The sequence below is a fragment of the Haliotis cracherodii genome, unplaced genomic scaffold, assembly GCF_022045235.1.
Source record: "Haliotis cracherodii isolate W230 unplaced genomic scaffold, xgHalCrac1.p SCAF_3, whole genome shotgun sequence".
NCBI lineage: Eukaryota > Metazoa > Mollusca > Gastropoda > Lepetellida > Haliotidae > Haliotis > Haliotis cracherodii.
The window spans coordinates 68,015,353-68,038,028 of record NW_027266286.1 but is presented as its reverse complement, the minus strand read 5'-3'; the positions used below and the strand labels follow the sequence as shown (position 1 = coordinate 68,038,028).

Below are 22,676 nucleotides of genomic sequence, written 5' to 3'. Positions count from 1 at the left end.
TTTGTTTCACGGGCTGTATGACAGACTTATCTAGTCCTCGAATTTGTAAAATGTGTGAAGCCCATGTTTACTGTCCCCATCAGGCATATTGTTAAAAGCGGCGTAACTCACTCACTCACAAACAAACACATGAATAAAATCAATCTTCAACATTAATTTTTCACTCACTCTAACAATCTAACTATCTGTTTTTCAATCCACTCTGGGTACAGCGAAGTCCGATACTGCCACTTAAACAGACGGTTGCAGTATCGACTGTGTCGCACCAAGAGAACACGTGTAAATATTTCATTGTCGAAAAGCAACGCACAACAAACACGTGTTCCCATTGGCCAGATTATCACACAACACTTCATTGAGTTTGCTTCAGTTACACAAGTACAGGTCTTTAAGTTCGACAGAATCACTACAGGGAAATGTTATACAAGTTCCTTCTTTGAATTCAAGTACAATTGGCTTTTGGTAACAATAGTAAATGTTTCATTTCAGTGAACCAATGTCTTACAAGTTACAATGACATATAAGGACAACGACACCACACTTCGATTCAGTCTCAGCACGTGGACTGTCTTCAGTCTCCACTCGTGACACTTAATCCTTTAGTAGCAGTCGATCGCTCATTTCAATCACTGCTTATTCACAACTCCATTAGTGTTAATGTTAGCGTCAATGGCTTCTTCTACACATATGTACTAAATGGTAGTTATAGTGCAGGCAGGAAATTCCACTGAGACGTATTTAATATCACGTGTTACATAAGGTCTTCCAGCCTTTGGATACAGTTCGATGGTTACCTCTAAACCTTAAAATATAATATGAAATCCATTCTACTGCATTTAGTCTGAAAGTAATTCTGAACCCATGTATGTGGTGTTTATTATGTCCTTATCACAAGTGACCCTTTTCGGGGCTTTAAGGTCAATATTGGCCCCAAATATCTCGATTGCGTGTCATCGTGCCCCCAAAACAGGGTCTTTGTTCATGCTTACAGTCACTGGTTTTCCTGGCCCAGGCTCGATTATGTACAGCTGCCGAGATATACTTTTAGTTTTGGATTACAGCGTTAAACTACATTCACTCACTCATATGCTTTATCGGCCGCTCTCTTCATCCGCATGTACATTGGCGTCCGGAAGAATCTGTACAGTGGCGCCTTGCCGATGAAAGTGTTAAACACAGCAAAGAATTCTTTGACAGCAGTAAGATACTCCTCGCAGTCTTGAGGGATGGTATCGGGAGACAGGAAGCCCATCCTTTTGTTGAAGACAACGACTGATATAGCTGAAAATATACACAATATAATGCTATACTAGTTTGGCTGTACGAAGTCTATGCATAGTCCAATCAAAATCGCGTTAAGAAATCGACATCCGGTTCGTAAACTGCCGTGCAGATTTCGGTCGATTGCAGGATTTATAAAACCTGAGTGCCACCAACTCGGCTTTCAAATCTTTTCATGTGCCTAATCAAAGTGCTCGCGTGTTTTGATGCACTTTGCGAAGTAAGAACCGTTTTATTACAAAGTAGCTCTTGATTATCGATCAGATCGTCTTGACTTGGTGCTGCCATTTTGTTTGAAGAAAATGCAGGTGATATGAGAAGTGGAATCTGATTGGTCAATAGGAGGGACGTAAAAGGGACAAAACTCGTAATATCCTATAATACTACGATGCAGATCTAGAGGAAACAATTGCTATGGTGGTCAAGTATTTATTGCCATCATATACTACACAAAGGAAGTTAAAGAACACCCGATTCTTTCTATATTCGTTCATGCCATAACAGATTAGCTATAGTGATATGAGAGAACCGGATGTTCTCCTTCTCAACTTCCGCTGAGTGTATATAATCGATTTCCAGTATGAATATATCACTTGCTAGACAAAAACAATGTGTTCCGTCAGAAACATGATACAGGTTGATTTTCTTAAATGGCTATTTAATTTGAAAATATATAGGAAATGGTGATTAACGTTTTCTAGCTGTATATATTGAATGCTTATGATAGGTACTCACCCTCCACAGCGAATCTGAAATATGTTTCTCTCAGCTCGTGTGCCGAGAGGTGCTTGGACTTGAGAAGGGCGATGAACTCATCCGTGACCTTGTTCTGTGCGGGGAGGTACACCAGGGCCGACCGGGGAGGCAACAACTTCTTTTGAACCCGTTTCCGGAGCTGCCACCATTCCTTACCGTTCCTGTGAACAGGAGAAACACCTCTGTCTTAGCAAGGATGAACTACACATGGCGAAAAAGCCTTTACAAACAAACTATTCGTCCTATAACTGGATTATTTTCTTGTTTGGTTATGTATTACCTACACCATGCAGGTCCTAGAGCTTACTAAAACGCATTGAAAGCAATCTAACGCACGTCAACGCATCCCAATGTAATTCAAAGGAATCCATAAATCATCGCTATTGTTAATATACTCCTTAAAAATAGTTAAGGACCACCCGATTAATATCACTATCTGTCATGCTATGTCCGCAAGTTTTAAGGCATGACAGATTAACTATAGTAATGTGAAAGAATCGGATGGCCCTTAACTTCGTTTAGCAGTATCTGTTGCAAGTACTTAGTAAATGCTAAGAGTAGGTTTGTGGGTTTGGGTTAACGCCGCTTTGAACAGTATTTCAATTATATCACGACGCTGAGCGTGATGAGGAAGAGCAACCCAAAGTGATGGATGTCTTGGACGTTTACCCCTTTAGTACAATTCAAAGGCTTGGTGCTGACAAACCAAGAAACAATGACCTTGAGACGCTACTCGCAATGTGTCCACCCGTACCTAAACCGGGGCGTTGTCATAGTTAATTCCCACATGGCTACAATGTGTGAAGCCAATTTCAGGTGTCCCCTGCCGGGATTATGTTGGAATATTGCTAAAACGTAAAACCACACTCACGCATAGTTAATTGAGAAATTATATACATGATGACAATTTGTTCCGTATTCAGAAGCCTTGTCGACCACAAATATTTAGTTCACTATTCACACATACATGTAATCTGTAGTATGTAGGGGACACGGAAGTAATCCAAGAATGAGACGTTTACAGTTTACAGAAATCCGCAAGCTTGTGTATGATACTGACAGACCAAGGTTCACAAGCGAGAGCCTCCCAGCAGATCCTTGCACGGCTAAAGGACGCAACTCTGCATAAAACATTACGGCCTATCAGACTGCCCCGTCTTCTTTTGCATTTGAATTACATTAACGGTATAATGATAAATTAAGTCACTCTTTTTAACATAGCTTCGAATAATAATGGGATTGGTCAACATCCCCTCAGATCCGTGAAGATCCGGGGTAGATTAGGTCTTCAGCAACCCATGCTTGCCGTAAAAGGCGACTTCTTGTAAGGGGCGACTAACGGGATCGGGTGGTCAGGCTCGCTGACTTGGTTGATGCATGTCACCGTATCCTACTTGCGTAGATCGATGCTCATAATGTCAACCACTGGCCCAGACTCGTTTATTTACAGACACATAGCCGGAATATTGCTGAGTGCGGCGTTAAACAACAACCAAACAAACAACAACACCTCATGTTTGTCGACAAATGGGAATCGGGTGACACGCTCTATAACTAAATGTGTGTCATCGTATCGTAACGGCTTCGGGAGTTGATCATGCTTTCAGCCACTAGATTCCTGGCCAAGGTGCAACTAATTACAGGCAGTCGTGATGTAGTTGGAATATTGACGCGTTAAACACCACACAAACAAAAACCAAACCAAACAAACACTTACAAGACTCCAAGGTTGACAGGTCTATTCTCCCTTCTGACGTAGGTCTCATAAAGGTCTAAGGAAGGTCTAACTGGGTATTTCTCCTCGTGTCTTATGATGGTCTCCATCGCTTCAGGGTCGGCAGTACAAACATACCACTTGCCCAGTCGGATGCGGAATGTTTCCCCGAGTTCATCGTGGAGCTGGTTCAGAAGACGGTGTATCGTCACGCCAGTGAACTCCGCTGTAACAGAAGAAACAAGTTTAACACATCCTATTGAAACCTTGATCTAAAGGATCAACACGGCGCAAAGAGATTTTGTAGCACGGCGCATATAATACTAATGAGCCAAATCGACACTGCTACAAAGCGCTACATAATTATCCCGATCATTGGATAAGTGTGCACTCGATTTTCATTCTCAGCTCCCCTTGTTGTATACAACCCAAGTTGCCTGTGAGATACTAGAAGGTTAGCAGTCACGTTATCATCTCATCCTACCGGGTACCCATTCAAGGGTGAAAAGAGGCATTTTTCGAATAAAGTATCTTGTCCGAAGAAGCACTACATGCATGCACCCCACGTGCTTTGACAGTGCGTGGCAGAACCGACTTTGAAGCCCTAGAAACTCAATGTAGTCAATCTGACGAAATCGGTCACCCATCCAACTACTCTCCGCGACTAACGCTGCATATCTTCACCTGATTTGTGACCTGTACATTCTACATAGGCCTACACGCCACCACCACCTCACTATCCAAGTATCCAAGACCCTGTGACATATCTTCATCAAACCATCCCATTCTCACCCTCTTCGTTCGTTTGTTCGTTCGTTCGTTCGTTCGTTCGTTCGTGCGCAATATCACGGCGGGGGACACCAGAAAGGGGCTACCGACCCATGTGGGGAATCGAACCCGGGTCTTTGAAATCACATTTGGGGTATTTCAATATAAAATTTCGTTTCGAGTATATTGCCCTTAAATCTTAACATTCATTATTCAATAATTGGTAAAATTATATAAAACATTCGCATCAAAATTAACTATCAGATCGAGAATGTAGAGGCGCGATAGTCACTTATATGTCAATAAAAAATCTTAATTGGTATTCTTAGGTCCAGAGAAATCTATTTGTTTCATAACATTTAACAAACAAATCGTTAACTACAGAATACATTACAACACCAGACATAGCCATGTGTTATATAATGCGGCCAATCTATTCATACTCACAATAAGAATATTATCACATTCGGAATGTACAAGTGATAATGATTTCCTTAAAATCTACCGCAAAATACAGTGTAACCTATAGACTCTCCAAGACATGTGTAGCGGTCTGCAGTTGAATGTTTGACATGACTTATTTCCCTTGGATTAATGTAAGATTGCTGACTTTTATCCTCTCTGGCTCCGACATTTGTATTCATGGATTTAAGTACGTGTTTTATTGAACAAACTATAACCATACGAAAATAAATGGGATCAGGCTTCAGAGGTGAGGCTCGGAGACTTGGATGGTTGCGTACGTTTTCACGACACACGTTGCTCACTATATCAACCACTAAACTGTCTATCCTAGACTTGATTATTGACGTCGCCGTTGTTAGTTGGCTGACTGCAACGTCAAACACTAACAAACTTAAGGTCAGAGAGTTTGAAACAAAACAATGTCTTCCCACATCTGAATGTCATTAAATACTACATACTTCATTCCTCCGGCCTTTTGGCAGTGGAATCAGCAAAATGTTTATTGAATTTATGTTCGTCCTTGTACTAAAAACTCTTATAAACATATTCGCCCTTGAACGTTGTTTAGAATTAGCAATATATCAGATTTTGTTGAACTTCCGCAATCGTCTAAAGTGACCCATCTGCTTTCGTTACAACCTCGCGGGCACTCCGGCGACCTCGACACACCAATCTGCCATTTGGTAGTTGCTCCCACTTGACTCATATTTGTCGCTCTCATCAACAAAACTCTTGCCGTCTGCCACTAATATCTTGATAATATACTTTAAAAACTATTCAGGACATATACACAATGCTTCTGCATATGTTTCATATAACTAATATTAAGGTATCATTCTTTACCTCTGTCAATGTTCCAAGTGTCATGTTATTGTCTAAACTATCCCATCTTCAGGCGACATTTACCTTTGAGAACAGCCCATGGCAAACTGATAGCTCGAATTGAAATAGTGGGCCAAGGCCAAGCGCAAAGTCAGTGTCAGGCTGCCGTGTTAGTGAGTGCGGTGCTCGTCAGAGCATGGAACTGCGAAACTGTATCACGGCGACCTGTATTCGTGGTGAAATTGCTAAAAACAAATATACCACGTGTTGGCATAGAATTACCTAAATTTTAACACGGCTACAATGGCGTTACTGTTGGGAATACTGTGGCTTTGTTCCGCTGTCGGTTTGATCATACATGTTCGGGTAAGCACTATTTTACACCGTGTTGTAACGTAGATATATTCAATCGAATCATGCGTAATTTGGAAAAATAACTAATAACAAAAATATTCTAGTTTTACTTGTAAAACCTTGATATTTCGTTTGTAAGATGATCAATAGGTCTTACATCACCATGACGTCCATGATGCCTGTATATGTTTTATTTAAGAAATTGCTTACTTTTCAAAGCCACTGAAATCGATCTCCGTGCCTTCAAAAATGTCAAACATTAACTATACAATTAAATAATATCATTCTAAGTATTACGATTTCAGAAACGTCACCATTTCACTTAACACAGACTATCTAGGGAGGAGAAGGCAGCAGGCCCCGAAGGTTAACTTATGTAAATGACAATGCTTTGTTTGTTTGTCGTTTAATGCACACTCAGCAATATTTCACCTAACTATGCTTTGGAATGTCCTTATGGTTCCTATAATTTAAGGGGGCACGGGTGGCCCAGTCGTCTAAGGCGCCGCTTTTCGCTGTGCAGTGTTGCGCCCCTTGGACACGCCAGAAACCTATGATTGTGGGTTCGAATCCTGGTTCGCCACGATAAATGTTTCTAGGTTTGTCAGCACCATACCCGTACTCGTGGGTTTCACCTGCATAACTTCGGGCTTTCCTCCCACCTTAAGCTGGCACGCCGTGATATAACTGAAATACTGTTAAAAACGGCGTTAACCCCAACTCACTCACTCACTCCTATAAATTAATAGTTTACATTGGTGAGATTATATTACCAGGACATCATCCGCTCGTCATTTCGCCAAGACGATGTAATTGATGTTGTCGGAACTGCGGTTCAGTATCAACATTATGTTTTTTTATCGAGGTACGGATAACCCATATATGGTTAACGGGATCCCAGGAACACAAAAAGACAAAAGGGAATGTAAATTTGAATGGTCGAAAAGGTTGCTCAATGGGCTTGGCATTCGGAAATATCCCCTCAACCTTTCACGGCGTCTGACTATCTTGTTTAAAAATATGCATTCAGTCCGACATATTAATGAAAACTGAATTGCAATATGACACTCTTTTTTATTAAGGTGACAGCGTAACTTCGCCTTTTAGCTTACTTGTTGAATGCTACTAATAAGTCGGTTTGGTTGTCATGGAAACATGATATCATGATGACGTCATTGCCATTCAGAGTCATGTCATGAGTGTCTCACTGCTGAAAGAACCTTTTGAAAACATAAATGTCTTTCTTTATAAGATTTACACGGTTAATGAGAAATCCATGTCCATAATTGTACCAACTGAAGCTGACTTTTCCGATCATCGGATCAACAAAAAAGTTCAGACTGTTCGTGAAACACTCAGGGATAGTAAGCTCACAAAAAAACAAATCTCAAAACACAGTGATTATCTCCCATGTGCGCGCAATCACAGCCAGTCTATTGGACCACATGACAACTTCACAGAGAATAGACTTACTGAATGGTTTAAAGTTGAATAATGCCCCGATGACTGGCCAGCTTCTTGGACCGCTTGGTGTAGGCATATCCTCGAATGGCTGGATGTGGGTGTGGTCAAGAAGAGTGGGGACAGACGCACTGGACTTGCCGGCCATAAGCTCTACCTGTCCCTTCGCTCTAGCTCCAGCACGTAAAAACCGCGGACACTGCATTGTACTGAAATCGATAAATGAGCATACAGACAATGTTTACATTCGGTGGATCATTTGCTAGAGTTCAAGGTATGTGAGTTTCAAGTTTAACATTGACATTAACATTAAAAGGTCGAGGAAGCCTAGTTTTCTGAAATAAGTAAAGGAAGGAGCTTGTATTGGTGTAAATGAAAATGATTATTCCAAATGATCTTTTTCAAAACACCTGGCACCTTGTACTGGATTATGAAAAAAGACGTTTGGTGCCTCCTGAATCAAGTTGTCCTTTTCGACACCATGGGAGATTAGAAGCAGAATTCAAAGAAAGAGGATGATTGTGATTTATATTTTTCAAAATTCAAAAGGATTGCACGTGTTAAACATAAGGTAATGTCCGGTTCTGTAATTATATCATGTAATTCATATGTACGTATATGTATTCAAAGTTAAAACTTGCCTTACATAACAACCCACGTGTCTGTTTCGAAACTACGTCATTCGAAAAACCTGTGCCGTTTGTCCTTTAAACCCATGTGTATTCGATACCATCAACATGTAAACCGGTAGGATAGAAATGTCCCAGAGAGTATTGTTGAAAGATTGGGTCTCGGCAATTACAAAAATCCCCTCTATTTTTCAAAGCAAATGGCATGATAAAGACCTGACATATATATAAGGAGAGCAGGTTTAGATATTATTAGGTTGCTTGTCAAACTCGAATGTGCAGTGCCAGCAATTTCTAAAATCGATTTCCTCACTGATATAAATACACACTTCATTCCCTCAACCCATTCAAGTCTGTTCAAAAGTATTCATCATTCATGACACGATTGATCTTAAAACCGTGTGTATGTTGCAGTACCAGAGAAAAGTAAAGATAACTTTGTTCCCGCCAGGAGTTTAAGGGGTTTAATTGAGTGTACACTGATCAAATAAGTAACGTCAACGCCAGAGAATAACCAGTCTCGATTATCCGCCGAAACAGATTCCACTGGGCGTAATCAAAAGAGCGTTGAAAATTATGTGAATGGTTCGCTGAAGTTCAATGATGACACCAGGTGTTCGCGAAAAGAAAGCCTATGTTCTAACCAAGAAACTGATTTGATTCAAGTTGCGAATTTTTGTCATATCATACTTTTATGATTACCGTAGATTACAGAATCATGGTGGATAAATGTACCAGCATCAGTATCAAAACGTCGCATTGATTGAGGGATGAAGCGGAAATCAGACAATCAACTCTTTATTGACACTGCAGATTTTATAGTGCCACTTAAATATAGAGATATAAATATAATAGTTATACATATGACACTTGTCGTGACCCATATAGATATAGACATATGCAATGACGTAAATATGCAATAATTCATCGCGCAGAAGTTTCATGTTTATTTCATATTATTTAACATGTCCTGAAATGATATCCGTAAAAGAGGATGAAACAGGCTTGTGAATGGAAAAAATAAAGTTGAAAACATGAACGCATGTAATTGTCAAATCTATATGTCTGCCTTACCTTTATATCGTGGTGCCAAGCCCTCGCATATCACAAACGATACATTACCAGTAATGTCTTAACATCAGCCATCAGGTAGTTATGTAGTTACTTATATGAATATTCATGAGTCACGTGACTCGCTGATTCGCTCTAACGTCAGAGGGAAAGTGAGAAGGAAGTTCAAATGTCATCCATTTGTTCCCAGAAAAACCAACAACAAGCCACACCTGTGTGGTGAAAATTAATTTCACATTTCGTCGTTTGAGATAAGTTTTTATCATAAACTGATAAGATAGTTTGCCTGTAAGAGCTTGATAAGGTACATATGGTATGTATTTTTCAAGAGGAATAATTTCTCTCATTGCCACATATGTGATGTGACTTGTCGGTATGAAGTTAAAAGGCAATCCGGATGTAACGCAAAATACGATTAATTAAAACCATCTAGGTTTACGCTTAAAAACGGGTTGAAATTAAACTAAACCCCTCACAGAAAAGCGATACTAATTCGATGAACAGATTTATAGATGCAGTTAATGAGTGAATGAATGTTGTGCCATGCCGCAGCCAGAATATATCAGCTATGTCACAGTGGTATGTCAAGTATCAATTCTGTACCAGGAAAACCAGTGGTTGAAAGCATGAGCAACGATCGCCAACGGTACAGGGTAACACGCATTCAACAATTCTTCTAATCGTAATCAGAAGGCTTTTTCGACAAGCGAGCGGTACGTTGACCTAGTCTGTTCCAGATACTGTGCCTTGATAACATCTCTATAAGCAGTTCGCGTTTGTGACGGGTGCTACCGGCGTAGCAGGATTCGCTCACTTTTGCACGAACACCAGGTCTCATAACTATTTGAAAGTGATTCCAGACAAATGCTTATTACATAGTCTGAATCATAGAAGGGACTCTGCTTTTAGTGGAGACTGCTTGTGAGTATGATAATGTTTTATTGATTAACTATCATAGCGTGCCGGGTGTTTTTTTTTATGTAAGCGAGTAAATGGGTAAAGGAACTCGGTATTTTGGTTGAAAACGTCGTCTCATTTAGTTGGAACCCGTAATGACAAACCTATTTTTACAATTCCATGGGGCACTTGTTGTATGGTAATGGCTATATTGCGTTCGTTAACATATGGTTCGACAAAGTAATGGTTATTTTTCAAGAATGTTTTATCCAATTTCAAGATATTTTTGGTATTACTAATCCGATTATTAACAGGTTACTCTGTCGGGCTGTTGAATAAATACCTCGACATTGATGGTATTAATAATTTTAGGAACATTAATAAGTGAGTGAATGAATATGGTTTTACGCCGCTTTTCGCAATACTCCAACAATATCACGATGGAGAATACCAAAATGAGTTTCACGTATTTACCTATTGTGTGGGGAATCGAATCTGGGTTTTCGGCGTGACCAAAAAAATATCAATAGTTTGTGAAATACCAAATTTTGCTATTTCAACAACAGAATAAGATAAGAACGATCTGAATATTATTAATGCCTTTTGTAGCTTAAGGTAACTTTTGAATAATTCACAAAGTAGAAATACATTCCCACATACATGTTCTTTTAATACACCATGGTTTTCATTTCTCCGAGAAAGCATTAAAGACATCGTATTCTCATTTTTTCGCATCATGTTCCATTTAATTCCTTGGACTATTGAGCAAGCTTAAGATCACATATGTTCGCTTCTGTTTCCAATGACGCACGTTTCCAAAACTGCCCCCTGAAATATCAACCAGAAGTATAAACTAGTATAGACTAAACAAAGTATCGAGACGAAGGCCATTAAGGTAAAATCCGATACCGCAAATCATAAAGAACTTCCACTGTTTCAGTTCTTTTGACGTCATCAAAGTCAAGTACATACTTTGTGATGCGTCACGATCGCCTGTCTAATGATTCGGAACTCTTCAGTTCCATTTTTTTAGAGAAGGGAGACATTCTTTGTGAGGACTTCCGTACCGGTGCTCAATATCACTATACAAAAGCGTCCAATTCTTGCTTTATTATAGCCCCTGAACTTACAGAAGAGGCATCTTGTATATCCGAAAATCTGAGAAACCCCCAAACCAATTTGTTTCATCCGAAGTCTCTTCATATGAACAAAAATATTTATTTCATTTTGTTCATCATAGTCTACCGAATCTGAATAAGGTATGTAACCGGAGTTGAGTGTGCATCACCACCTTGCTAACGTCTGAAAAAAGTTTAATCATTCTTAACCCATATCAGTTTTTAAAGAGTTGGGCAGTGGCGAACCCTAAAGGTTAAAGCGTTCACTCGTAACGCCGAAGACCAGGGTTCGATTCCCCACATGGGTACAATGTGTGATGTTCATTCTTGGTGTCCCCCGGCGTGATATTGCTGAATATTACTTAATACTATACTCTATCACTTTAAAGACTGAAGTATATGAGATATTATTAACAAATATTTCTTCATCACTGACTTGAGTTCAAACACGGGCTCCATCACTTTTATGTAATCAAACAACTTGACATAATTTGCCCTTTCTTCGAAATATGTTTTGGTATTAAAAGTTTAAAGTTGGCCTTTATTGTCAGCACTTGAACAATTTGAACAGTTTTCCAATGTATGTAGCCTCTTTGGATGAGACGAGCAGTGACCTTAATCGTGCATGATCTATATTTACCTTTATAACCATTTTACATCTAGAATATTGATTTTTAGAGAATCTCATCTGAGAGTCATTTGATATCAAATATATCTGCTCGAGTCAATAAAAGTGTCAATCGAGTGTTGATATATTTGATATTTATGCACGAGGGAGAGATTCTGTTTATTACCCAACATCGTTCTGCCATTTTTTTTTCAGTTTGTAAACAGTAATAACTAGTGCCTTGAGTTTAAAAAGGTTTATCTAACCAACTTCAGTAGCAGATTAGTGATGCCATTTGATTGTGACGTCATGGTAACTACGTCGTGGTCTCCAAAACATTGTCATGCAGTTTTATTGCAGCGATATCTCCTAGGAGAGATCACTTGATCTCACACAAGCGGTATCACCTGTGGGTGCAAGTTTTGGATGATAAAATAGTTAAAGCACACACGGTGGCATGAATTAAAACTCTGCTTCAAAGTTAAACCAGGCATCATTTGCATATTAACAAAAAAAAATTATGCAAATATCCTGAATTCCACCGTTTTAACTGCTCACCCTTTGACTGCTACAAGCCCTTGACAAAGTGGGTACAGAATGGATTCAGTTTGATTCAAAATGTCATTTGTCTTAAATGAATTCATAATCTCTGTATTTATGTCACAAGAACAAATCTAGCGTTCAAACTAAATGACAGCTACAAGATATACCCCTACGAATCTAGAAAAATAACAATAACAACATTAGGTGTTCGCGAAAGGAATGACACTACACAATTTGAACCCAGCGAGGGCCGTGGCCATCGTAGCGTCCCGACGACACTTATCTTGTTCTTAATCTATTACCCGTTTGAATGAATGTCCCTTTTTTCATCCGATATCCGATACCTTTGACAAAGTGAAGTTGACAATATTGCCGTGTTGACCTGCCTCCACACAGTACGTTTCCTCACACAGTAATCACACGTGGGATGGTCAACGTGACCCGTGTTTTCCCAACACGTGTTTGTCCTCGTTAATATGCACTGACTGGTATTGTCGGCTTGGCCTCGCTCTAGATGTAACGAGATCGACAGCACAAACTGACCACACACTAGCTTCTAATTAGAACGGTATCGTATCCCAGACAGCTACTTACATTTCGTTCCAGCAATTAAGATGTCCACGAAGATGATAATACATCAGTGTACATGTACCAATTATTGTTCACAGCAAAGAATATGCTTTCTAGATGAGGATGAAAGTTGCTTCCGTGTATGACTGTTTCTTCTTATATTTAGCTTCGATCGAACCAATGCTATTGTATTGCTCAAATATACGGTGAAGTAATGGAAATCTTCTCGATTAAACGGACACAAATTTGTCCTTCAGGTGACAGCTCAAGGTTAAGGTAGGCAGCAAACCTCTGACAAGGAAATGAAAACATCTGAAAACATGTCGAGTCATTTTGTAATAAATATCTGTCTTCCCGATTACAGGTATACACATTTATCATCAGTTGACATCAGTTGACATCAGTGTCAAGCCCCACGTGAAGTCACTGTGGAGTAAATTCTTATGTACCTAATTTCTCTTCGATAAATTCGGGAGTACAAGTGGCCATGTCGTTAAAGCGCCGCAATTCGATGTGCAGAGTTGCGTCCCTTGGACAAATCAGAAGCCTGTGATTGTGGTTTCGAATCCCGGCTCGCCCCGATTATGTTTATGGGATGTCAGCACCATACCCGTGCTCACTGGTTTCACCGAAGTAGTAAACGTCTAAGACCTGCTTCACTTCAGGCATTCCTCAAACATTAAGCTGACACGCCGTGATATATTTGTATTGTTTGTCTGTTGGTTAACGCCGCACCCAGCTATATGACAGCGGTCTGTAAATAATCGAGTCTGGACCAGACAATCCAGAGATTGACATCATGAGGATCGGCCTATGCAACTGGGATACGACGACATGCATCAACCAAAGTCAGCGAGCCTGACCAATTGATCCCGCTTGTCGCCTCATACGACAAGCATAGTTGTCTCTTATGACAAGCATGGGTTCGCCGTGATATAACTGATATACTGATAAAAGCGGCGTTAAACCCAACTCACCCTTTCTCTTCTATCTAGTCTAGTGATTGTGAAACACGTGGGAATCAACTGAACACGTTGTTAAGCAGGTTATGGATAAGAGAGTTAGCTTCTCATGACACGAGGCATCTTTGTTGGCATTTCCGTTTTAGATGGGACGCATGACAAGTCACTACAGGGCATTAATAGGCGGTCCCGTAGTATATGTTAACATTCTACGTACCGGTTCGAAATAAACATCCACCCTTTGAACCGATATCTGGAGACTACACCCTAGTCAATAGTTCTGGAGATTATATCCTGGTCAGTAATTCAACACCTTGATCAATAACACTTTGACCAAAAAGTGACAGTGGTCAAGCGCAGGACATCTACTGATCGTATCTTTGCAAATAGTTTAAAGCACACGTGGAAGTGAACAACGGAAAGACCATGACCACTCAGCAGACGAAACTGTTCTATACAAGGACCAGGCAATAGACCCGGGCAGTGTAGGTTTAGTTTAGTTTAGACTTGATTTGGCCTGAAGACATCAGACCTCTTGTCTAAATAAACAGTTGTGGACCCCCAGACGAACATGTGCTTATGCGCAACATCCACAACGCTTAGAGGGCCAAAGTATACGTAATGTACACGAACCACATTAAAAACACAAAGACGCTACGTTTCATATTCGACAACAAGGAAGTTCACCCCCGTTTTATACCATGCCATTTATTGCTACAGCAATGGTGGATGTGAGTTGCACGATAACGTTACACAACCACGTTCCTCGGAACGAAATAGAAATAGAGATCTCCAATTATGCTCACCGCCTTGATGGCCTCTTTCTGTATGTATATGAACAGGAATTTCTGTTCGGATTGGCAAAGTCAAAGCAAGTTAATTTGTCCGAGATGGTTAACTTATGCTTCAGGTATATCGATGATCTGATACCGTTCAATAACCATCAAATAGCCAATTCCCGTCCACTGATTTACCCACCCGAACTAGAAATAGAAGAGACCAGTAAAACCGCCTCTTCTGTTTTATTTTTAGATCTATGCATTTAGATTCAGATTGACAAAACACTCTCTACCTTACTGTATGAGAGTGATGACTGGACTTTCTGGACTTTCCAATAGTCAACTTTCCCTATATGTAACAGCTATAGCCTCTGGTGTCTACATTTCACAACTTTCTAGAAACATTTCAAAGCGTTTCATACGAATCTTGTTCAGAGGTTATTTGAACAAGGTTACAACATTCAAGGCATCAGGGAAGGTTTCAACACGTTTATGGTAGGCATGTGGAGGACATTTCCAAATTTGACTCGTAAGTGACGAAACTGCAATTCCCTGATTTAACTAGTATCAAATGTTCACGCGTTTGTTCAGGTGAACACTTGACTTGCCTTTGCATGTGTTTGTGACGGGTGCCACGGATGGGGAAGGTTACGCTGACCTTATCGCGAACACCCGGTATCATGACGGTTTAATAGTGATTCATAAACACATGCTCATGATGTAATCGGAATCGTGCAGTCTATTTCTTATGAATATGGAAAGTGTTTTGTATATGAAATTGTATGTATATGAAAATCACTTAAGATATATCAGTTTGCATCAACATCATCATCATCATCACGTATATATATATATGCAATTACACAAGGATACCTTAATCGGGTAACATTTGCCTTTATCAGCAAAGATATGACGATCGGTGGTAAATATGGAAACCATGATAAAAACAGATTAGCGTATTTGGAAACAGCTGAAAATAACAACAGTACTATGTACGTAGCAGTAACGAAATGACCTTTAAGTGACGGGAAATCGGTGTATAGACCACAGAAAAATAAATCGATTCGATAGGAGCATGAATTTAACTTATTGCAGGTTACAGTGCTACCTCAATGAATGATTGTTTACAGTGGTGAGTGTTGATCTAAATGAGGCTATACTTAGATACGTATCCAAATACTAATTATACTTTCCAAATACCATATACTATACCAGCTACTTATAATTAGTAACATACAGGCGCCGTGTTATCTAACATGACCATAACTTGAGAAACAATATTGATGACAATATGTTCAAGGCAATTAAGGACTGTGCTGAATTTCAAAATATGATTTCAATGCTATCAATGTTTCGAGTACATGGGCTTTGCGTCAACTGGATCAATAAGAAATGGGTTTTCGATGGTGATGTATTTGATTCAGGCACATGTATCATAGTTGTGTTTTGGAAGTTATGTTTGTAGTGTTTCGTCAGCTGTTTCCAGCTTGGTATATTTTCATAACGTTTGTACTTCTTGGTCAAAACCAATTTTCGAGTGTATACGTTATTTGCCAGTCAGTTTCTACATATTCAGTTTTCTGTTCGACCCCAAAATGTGATCACCAAGTGGCCGTGGTCATGTATCTGCAATATTGGAAACAGTTCATGTAACCGCTATGGTACTCAAGTTCGTTCACAATGATGGGAGCACTCAGTTTCACGTTGTTGTTGCTGTTGTTATCGTCATTAGTAGTAGTAGTAGTAGTAGTAGTAGTAGTAGTAGTATTTGTATTAATAGTGGTAGAGAAGTAGTAGCAGAAGTAGTAGCAGAAGTAGTAGTAGTAGTAGTAGTAGTAGTAGAAGTAGTAGTAGTAGTAGTAGAAGTAGTAGTAGTAGTAGTAGTAGTAGTAGTAGTATTTGTATTAATAGTGGTAGAGAAGTAGTAGAAGTAGTAGCAGAAGTAGTAGTAGTAGTAGTAGAAGTAGTAGTAGTAGTCGTAGTAGTAGAAGTAGTAGTCGTAGTAGTTGTCGTCGTAGTAGTAGTAGTAGAAGTAGTAGTCGTAGTAGTAGAAATAGTAGTAGTAGTAGAAGTAGTAGTAGTCGTAGTAGTAGTAGTAGAAGTAGTAGTCGTAGTAGTTGTTGTCGTCGTCGTCGTCGTAGTAGTAGTAGTAGTAGTAGTAGTAGTAGTAGTAGAAGCAGGAGCACTAAACAAGTACATTGTATATAATGTGACATGGACCTTATTATTGTTGTTATTATCATACTGTTTATTATCCTTGTAATAAGAACAATAATAATTGATAATAACAGTGACAGTGACAGTGACAGTGACAATAACAATTATATTAATCAGCATAATAGGACTGATGACACTGCAGGGAACATCACGCGCCCCATTTGTCTCGCACCCAGACGAATCCCCTGACAACTGCCTGCAGATGCTTCTACTCATATGGATGCTGTGTTCATAACATATCACATCAAATGGACGAATATTAAGACCAATGTTGCCACTGACACAATACTGTAGCATATTAATAGACCGTATGAATGTATCATCACAGTAGAATCAATACCACAAGTCTAGGTCCATGCCTCGTGTGTATACAGGTGAAGGCAGCGCGGGCGTCACGTGCAACCTTGCCACTGCTAGCCATGTGTGTCCACGGTCACAACAACAACATCACGTTGCAACTTGGTAGTGTGACCTACCTTTTATTACGTTTAATCCATTTAAACCGAAATTCATTCAAAAGCGAAACCTTAAACAAGGTTTTGGGGACTCTTCAATTCGGACGTTCTTCGGAAATACAGTTCAACGACAATATACACGTGTAGTTCAAGAAAAGGAAGTTGGGGAACCGTGTTGATTTAAACATATTTTATTCACAAAAAGTGAATGGGATTGGGTGCAGGTTCTTCAACTTAGGACACCTTCTCAATTATTAATCTTGTGGTCTTAAAAAGATTTTTTTCAAATTCAGATTGCAGTTAAACCAAGTTTGCCGCACTCAGCAATATTCCAGCTATATGACGGCGGTCTTTAAATAATCGAGTCTGGACCAAACAATGAACTGATTGACATCATGAGCATCGATCCACGCAATTGGGATACGATGTCATGCATCGAGCCTGACCACCCGATCCCGTTAGTCGCCTCAAGCATGGGTTGCCGAAGACCTATTCTGCCCCCAATCTTCACGGGTGCCCTGTTTATGGGTACATCCTTTGTGTGCGAGTAGTAGATTATAACACTGGTTCTATATATACTTCTGACCGAACTGAATCATTGAATTTCCGTGAATAATGTAGTTTATTTAATGAAGAGAGGACATCATTGTGCCTTGAATCCTGAATATTTGTTTGAATCTCGTGTGACATGTGTCATTCAGTACAGCACCACACACTCTACGGACAGTATATCTTGTGTTTGTATATTTACCTGATACAAGAGCAATATGGTCCCTACATTACCCTTGACGCGTCATTCACAAAATATAGGGGGATGACATCAAACCATCAGCACCATATCTGTGCTCATGGGCTTCACCGAAGTGGTACACGTCTGAGAACTGAATCACTTTGGGCATTCCTCCCGCTTTGAACTGACACGCCGTGATATAACTTGAATACTGCTCAAAGCGGCGTGAAACCCAATTCACTCACTCACTTATAAAACGTCATGCTCAGTCATTGTGTTCTCGGAGTTTCACATCAGGGAACAAAGCATACATGCCCTATACAAGAGTGCAAGGTTCTCAAAACTTCAAGCTCTTCATTCTAATATGTCTTTTGATAAACACTTTAAGAGTATATGTAGACAGAAGAGCCTCCTAGTTCCAAGTAACCCTGACTGTTTATAAACGTATCCATATTGAAGCAATGTTCTTTTCACTTTTTGACATCGAGACTGATCTGCGTAAGTCATTATTGAATGAGCATTTTGTATGGCCCTTATCTGTTTTGCTATTCTCAGGTAAATTAAGGATATAAAAAAATATAGATAAAAAAGTTAAGCAACTCCTAGAGGTAGCGACCGCAAAAGTAATTGGTAAAATCATTTTAGTAATACCACGAACAGTAATCCACAGGTAAGATGTGAATGTTGGTAACGATTCCTATGGGCAAAATTCGACCACGTCAACTCGCCACTTGTTATAAACACACTATCAGTAGACGCTAAATCCAAGCAATATATGAGAATATTCTGAACTGTAGTCTTAATTATTGTTCAACAAGGCGATTACGTTGGAGATTATCTGACGGCGAAGGTTGCGAATAATTGGCATGATTTATGGAGGAACGCAAAGCTGTTGGTCGTCAAAACATCATCAAATAATGAGGTGAGGTGAGGAGAAATGGGGTTAACGTCGCGTTCAAGAATATTACACGTGTATTACGACGTGCACGTGTGTGTGTGTGTGTGTGTGTGTGTGTGTGTGTGTGTGTGTGGCTGCTTTTACTAGTTCAGACTGATACTGTGTGAGGTCAGCACGTGAAGTTTGCGACCTGACTTTGTAGGTGACAATCCTTTGAAACGAGCACCTGTCAGCAGGTCACATCAGCAGGTTTGAGGTCAAGGGCGATGACCGGCGCAGGGACCGTCTGGCATGGTGTTTGGCGAGACGTGGCTGGAACCTGATGAACGCAACTTCTTGTTACACGGACCTCCTCGGTGGTCTAGTGGTAGATCGTCCGCTCGGAGAGCGGAAGGTCCGGGGTTCGATCCCCGTCCGCGTCATACCAAAAGACTTTAAAAGATTTTACTTGTTGCTACCTATCTCGCGCTCAGCATTAGGGACTAAAACAAGGACTGGTCGGCTCAGAGTCAGTATCCTGTATACTGAGTGGGGTATTCATGTTAAACTGCGGCGTGGTATCTCAGTGAGGTGGCACTATAAATCGGCATCGGTCCCGACTTGTACAAGCAGCCACACACACACACACACACACACACACACAAACACACACACATGCATGTACGTCTCTATAGAAGTGCAACAATCTTGGACGCGACGTAAAACCCAATTTCACCACTACGACCTAGACGTGTTAACTGGCCAGGGGATTCTGTCGAGTGATGGGTACAGACGTCAAATCCTGGTTCCAATCGTTGTACCATATTTTCATAACCACTCACTGCCTACCATACCGTCTACATGGACGATAACGCGATACCACGCCGTCCCCGTCAGGAACTCCTCCATAATGAATTAGATACGCTAAGCTGATAATCTGCAGTAATATGTTTCTTCGTGTTTTCCGCTTGCAATATTTCACGACGGTGGTAATGAGGAATGGTCCCCGGCTATAGTGTACTCATGCGTATTTTGAATGAGGTCGCATGCGTGTGAGTGACAGGTCGTCTTACAATGCTCCAACATCAGTGTAATGTCTGAACTAAAGGGCAACTTCGAAAACCCATCACCTTGCGACGACAAGGAAGAGCAGGAGAAGAAAAAAAGAGAAGGGTCCACGCCCGAGTTTACGAATGACGACCGTCTATATGGCGGTGAGTGAGCTGTCTGAAGTAGCGTCTGCCTTGATGAAGGTGAATGCCTCGCTCTTACTCCTCAACAACACAGTGTCGGGAACGAACGTGTCTGTAAATAGCATTGAGAAAAGGCAAACATACACCACGACCGCTTCGATTGGTTGGTTGGTTTGTTGCTTAATACTCACTCAGCAATATTCCAGCTATATGACGGCGGTCTGTAAATAATCGTGTCTGGACCAGACAATCCGGTGATTGACATCATGAGCATCGATCCACGCAATTGGGATCAATGACATGCATTAACTAAGTCAGCGAGCCTGACCACCCGATCCCGTTAGTCGCCTCTTAAGACAAGCATAGTCGCCTTTTACGGCAAGCATGGGTTGCTGAAGACCTATTCTACCCCGGATCTTAACGGGTCACGAACCCTTCGATCGACAAGTTGCACTCCTAATTGAATTCAATCGCGACGAAGGTTGACACCATCTAAACAAAGATATCTGAAGTGAAAACGGATGTAAAGTCTACAACATGAATCAAGACCACGATGCAATACTCTTATATTTTGGGGTATTAAACCAATGAATTGCGAGGAGAACTGCGAATCCGAGGGTGAGAGAGTTCATGAAACGGAAGATGGGTATTCCAGAAGTGGTTATCAGGGATGTCTCCATTCGTCACCACTCGCCGCTTCCCTTTTCGGCTTGTCCCGGAATAACACGAGTTGGTCACGAATGGGATGTCTCGTGCCCATAGGCAAGGTAAAGATGATGCAACAGGGAGAACAGCAATATTCCAGCAATATCACGGCGGGGGACACCAGAAATGGGCTTCACACATTGTAACCATCTTGGGAATCGACACTGGGTCTTTGGCGTGACGAGCGAACGCTTTAACCACTAGGCTACCCGACCGCTCCTTCCGCGTTACGACCGAACATTTTAAAAAATAGGCTACCCTACCGCCCCACTATATATTAGATGACCTAGAAGCAGAAGAATGATGTTTTTAAACGTTATTCTCAAGACAGCGTGGTAAGTTAATTCCGCATATTTTCAAACTTAACCCACTTGTTCGTATAATGGATTTGTCCGGCATTTCCTTGGTCGGATTCTATTCAGGGAGTCGTTATTAAAATTTGGGTAAATATTTCTAAAACTTTTATCTTCATCAAAAGCTTTAAAGAGGCTGTACATAATGTTGGTATCTCATATAAGAAATAAATGACTCGTGGTCGTTGTTTATGGTACAATAAAACACTGCTTGGAGAATAAGCCATGAGGGGCGCATCGAAAGTGTCTTAATTCGTAGTGGAAAGAGTCAGTGGATTTAAACATGACCGAAGACTTGACAAAGATTCGGCCACATAGCGACAATATGCCAGTAGACAACGTCGGAGGAACTTTGGTTTCTCCTTATTTCGAATCAAGAAAGTTTCTCATTTGCAGCACTGTATTGGCAGGCAAGATAAAAGTGCAGCCGACAACAGTGCACTCAGCGCCTGCAGGCTTATTATGTCGCCTCAACAATCCCCACATGTCCCCCATACACTCTTCTGCTGTGTTTCTTAATGGAATGTTAATTTAAAACGGTGATTCCCTTGGGGGTTCCGTGGATTAAGTCATACAGAGAGGACCTGAGAGGACCGGCTTTGTCAGTGAGTGAGTGTTGTTTTACGCCGATTTGAGCAATATTACAGAAATATGACGGCGGTGGACACCAGAAATGATCTTCACACATTGTACCCATGTAGGGAATCGAAACCAGGATCTTCGGCGTGACGAGCGAACGCATTATCCACTGGTCTACCCCAATTTAGTCTGTATAACCATCTCGACATTATACGCCTTACCTCGTTTTTAAACACATCTTCCCAACGTAATACAAGAACGTTAACTACCTTCCTAAGAACATTCCAGCAAGAAACAAAACCTAACAAAAAGTGAGTGAGTTGGGTTTAACGCAGCTTTGATAAAGCATTGCAGTTATATCACGGCGTGTCAGCTCACTGTGAGAGGAAAGCACGAAATGATGCATTGTCTCAGACGTTTGCGTTTATTGACAGGCAGTACCCTATTTTATTGACAGGCAGTACCCTACTGTATTGACAGGCAGTACCCCTTTTGTATTGACAGGCAGTACCCTATTGTATTGACAGGCAGTACTCCTACTGTATTGCCAGGCAGTACCCTACTGTATTGACACGGATTTGGTGCTGACAAACCTAGAAACATAATCGGGACGAACCGGGATTCGAACCCACAATCACAGTTTTCTGGCGTGGGTATCACATAGGGGAACGTACATGTAAAGCCCCGTGAAGAAGCACTGTTGGGAGCCATGTCTACACAACAGACTACCAGCATAGCATTGCAATGTTAGTAATTATAGAACTATTATA

The 22,676-nt window shown here is 40.7% G+C and overlaps 1 protein-coding gene across 2 annotated transcripts in view; it reads right to left on the bottom strand.

Annotated features, from left to right (window-relative positions):
• LOC139474652 (cytochrome P450 10-like) overlaps positions 1-22,676 on the bottom strand; it is a 52,487-nt gene that overhangs the window by 13,885 nt on the left and 15,926 nt on the right. The window contains exons 1-5 of one of the 2 annotated variants that reach the window (XM_071257748.1): positions 9,325-9,394; positions 7,634-7,830; positions 3,755-3,977; positions 2,017-2,198; positions 1,083-1,281 (exon numbers count right to left, since the gene is read on the bottom strand). In XM_071257748.1, the coding sequence (XP_071113849.1) occupies positions 1,083-1,281; positions 2,017-2,198; positions 3,755-3,977; positions 7,634-7,826 (797 nt within the window). In that variant the 5' untranslated portion in view covers positions 7,827-7,830; positions 9,325-9,394. Of the gene's footprint in view, positions 1-1,082; positions 1,282-2,016; positions 2,199-3,754; positions 3,978-7,633; positions 7,831-9,324; positions 9,395-22,676 lie in introns of those variants that run through there. The other variant, XM_071257749.1, reaches the window with a different exon arrangement.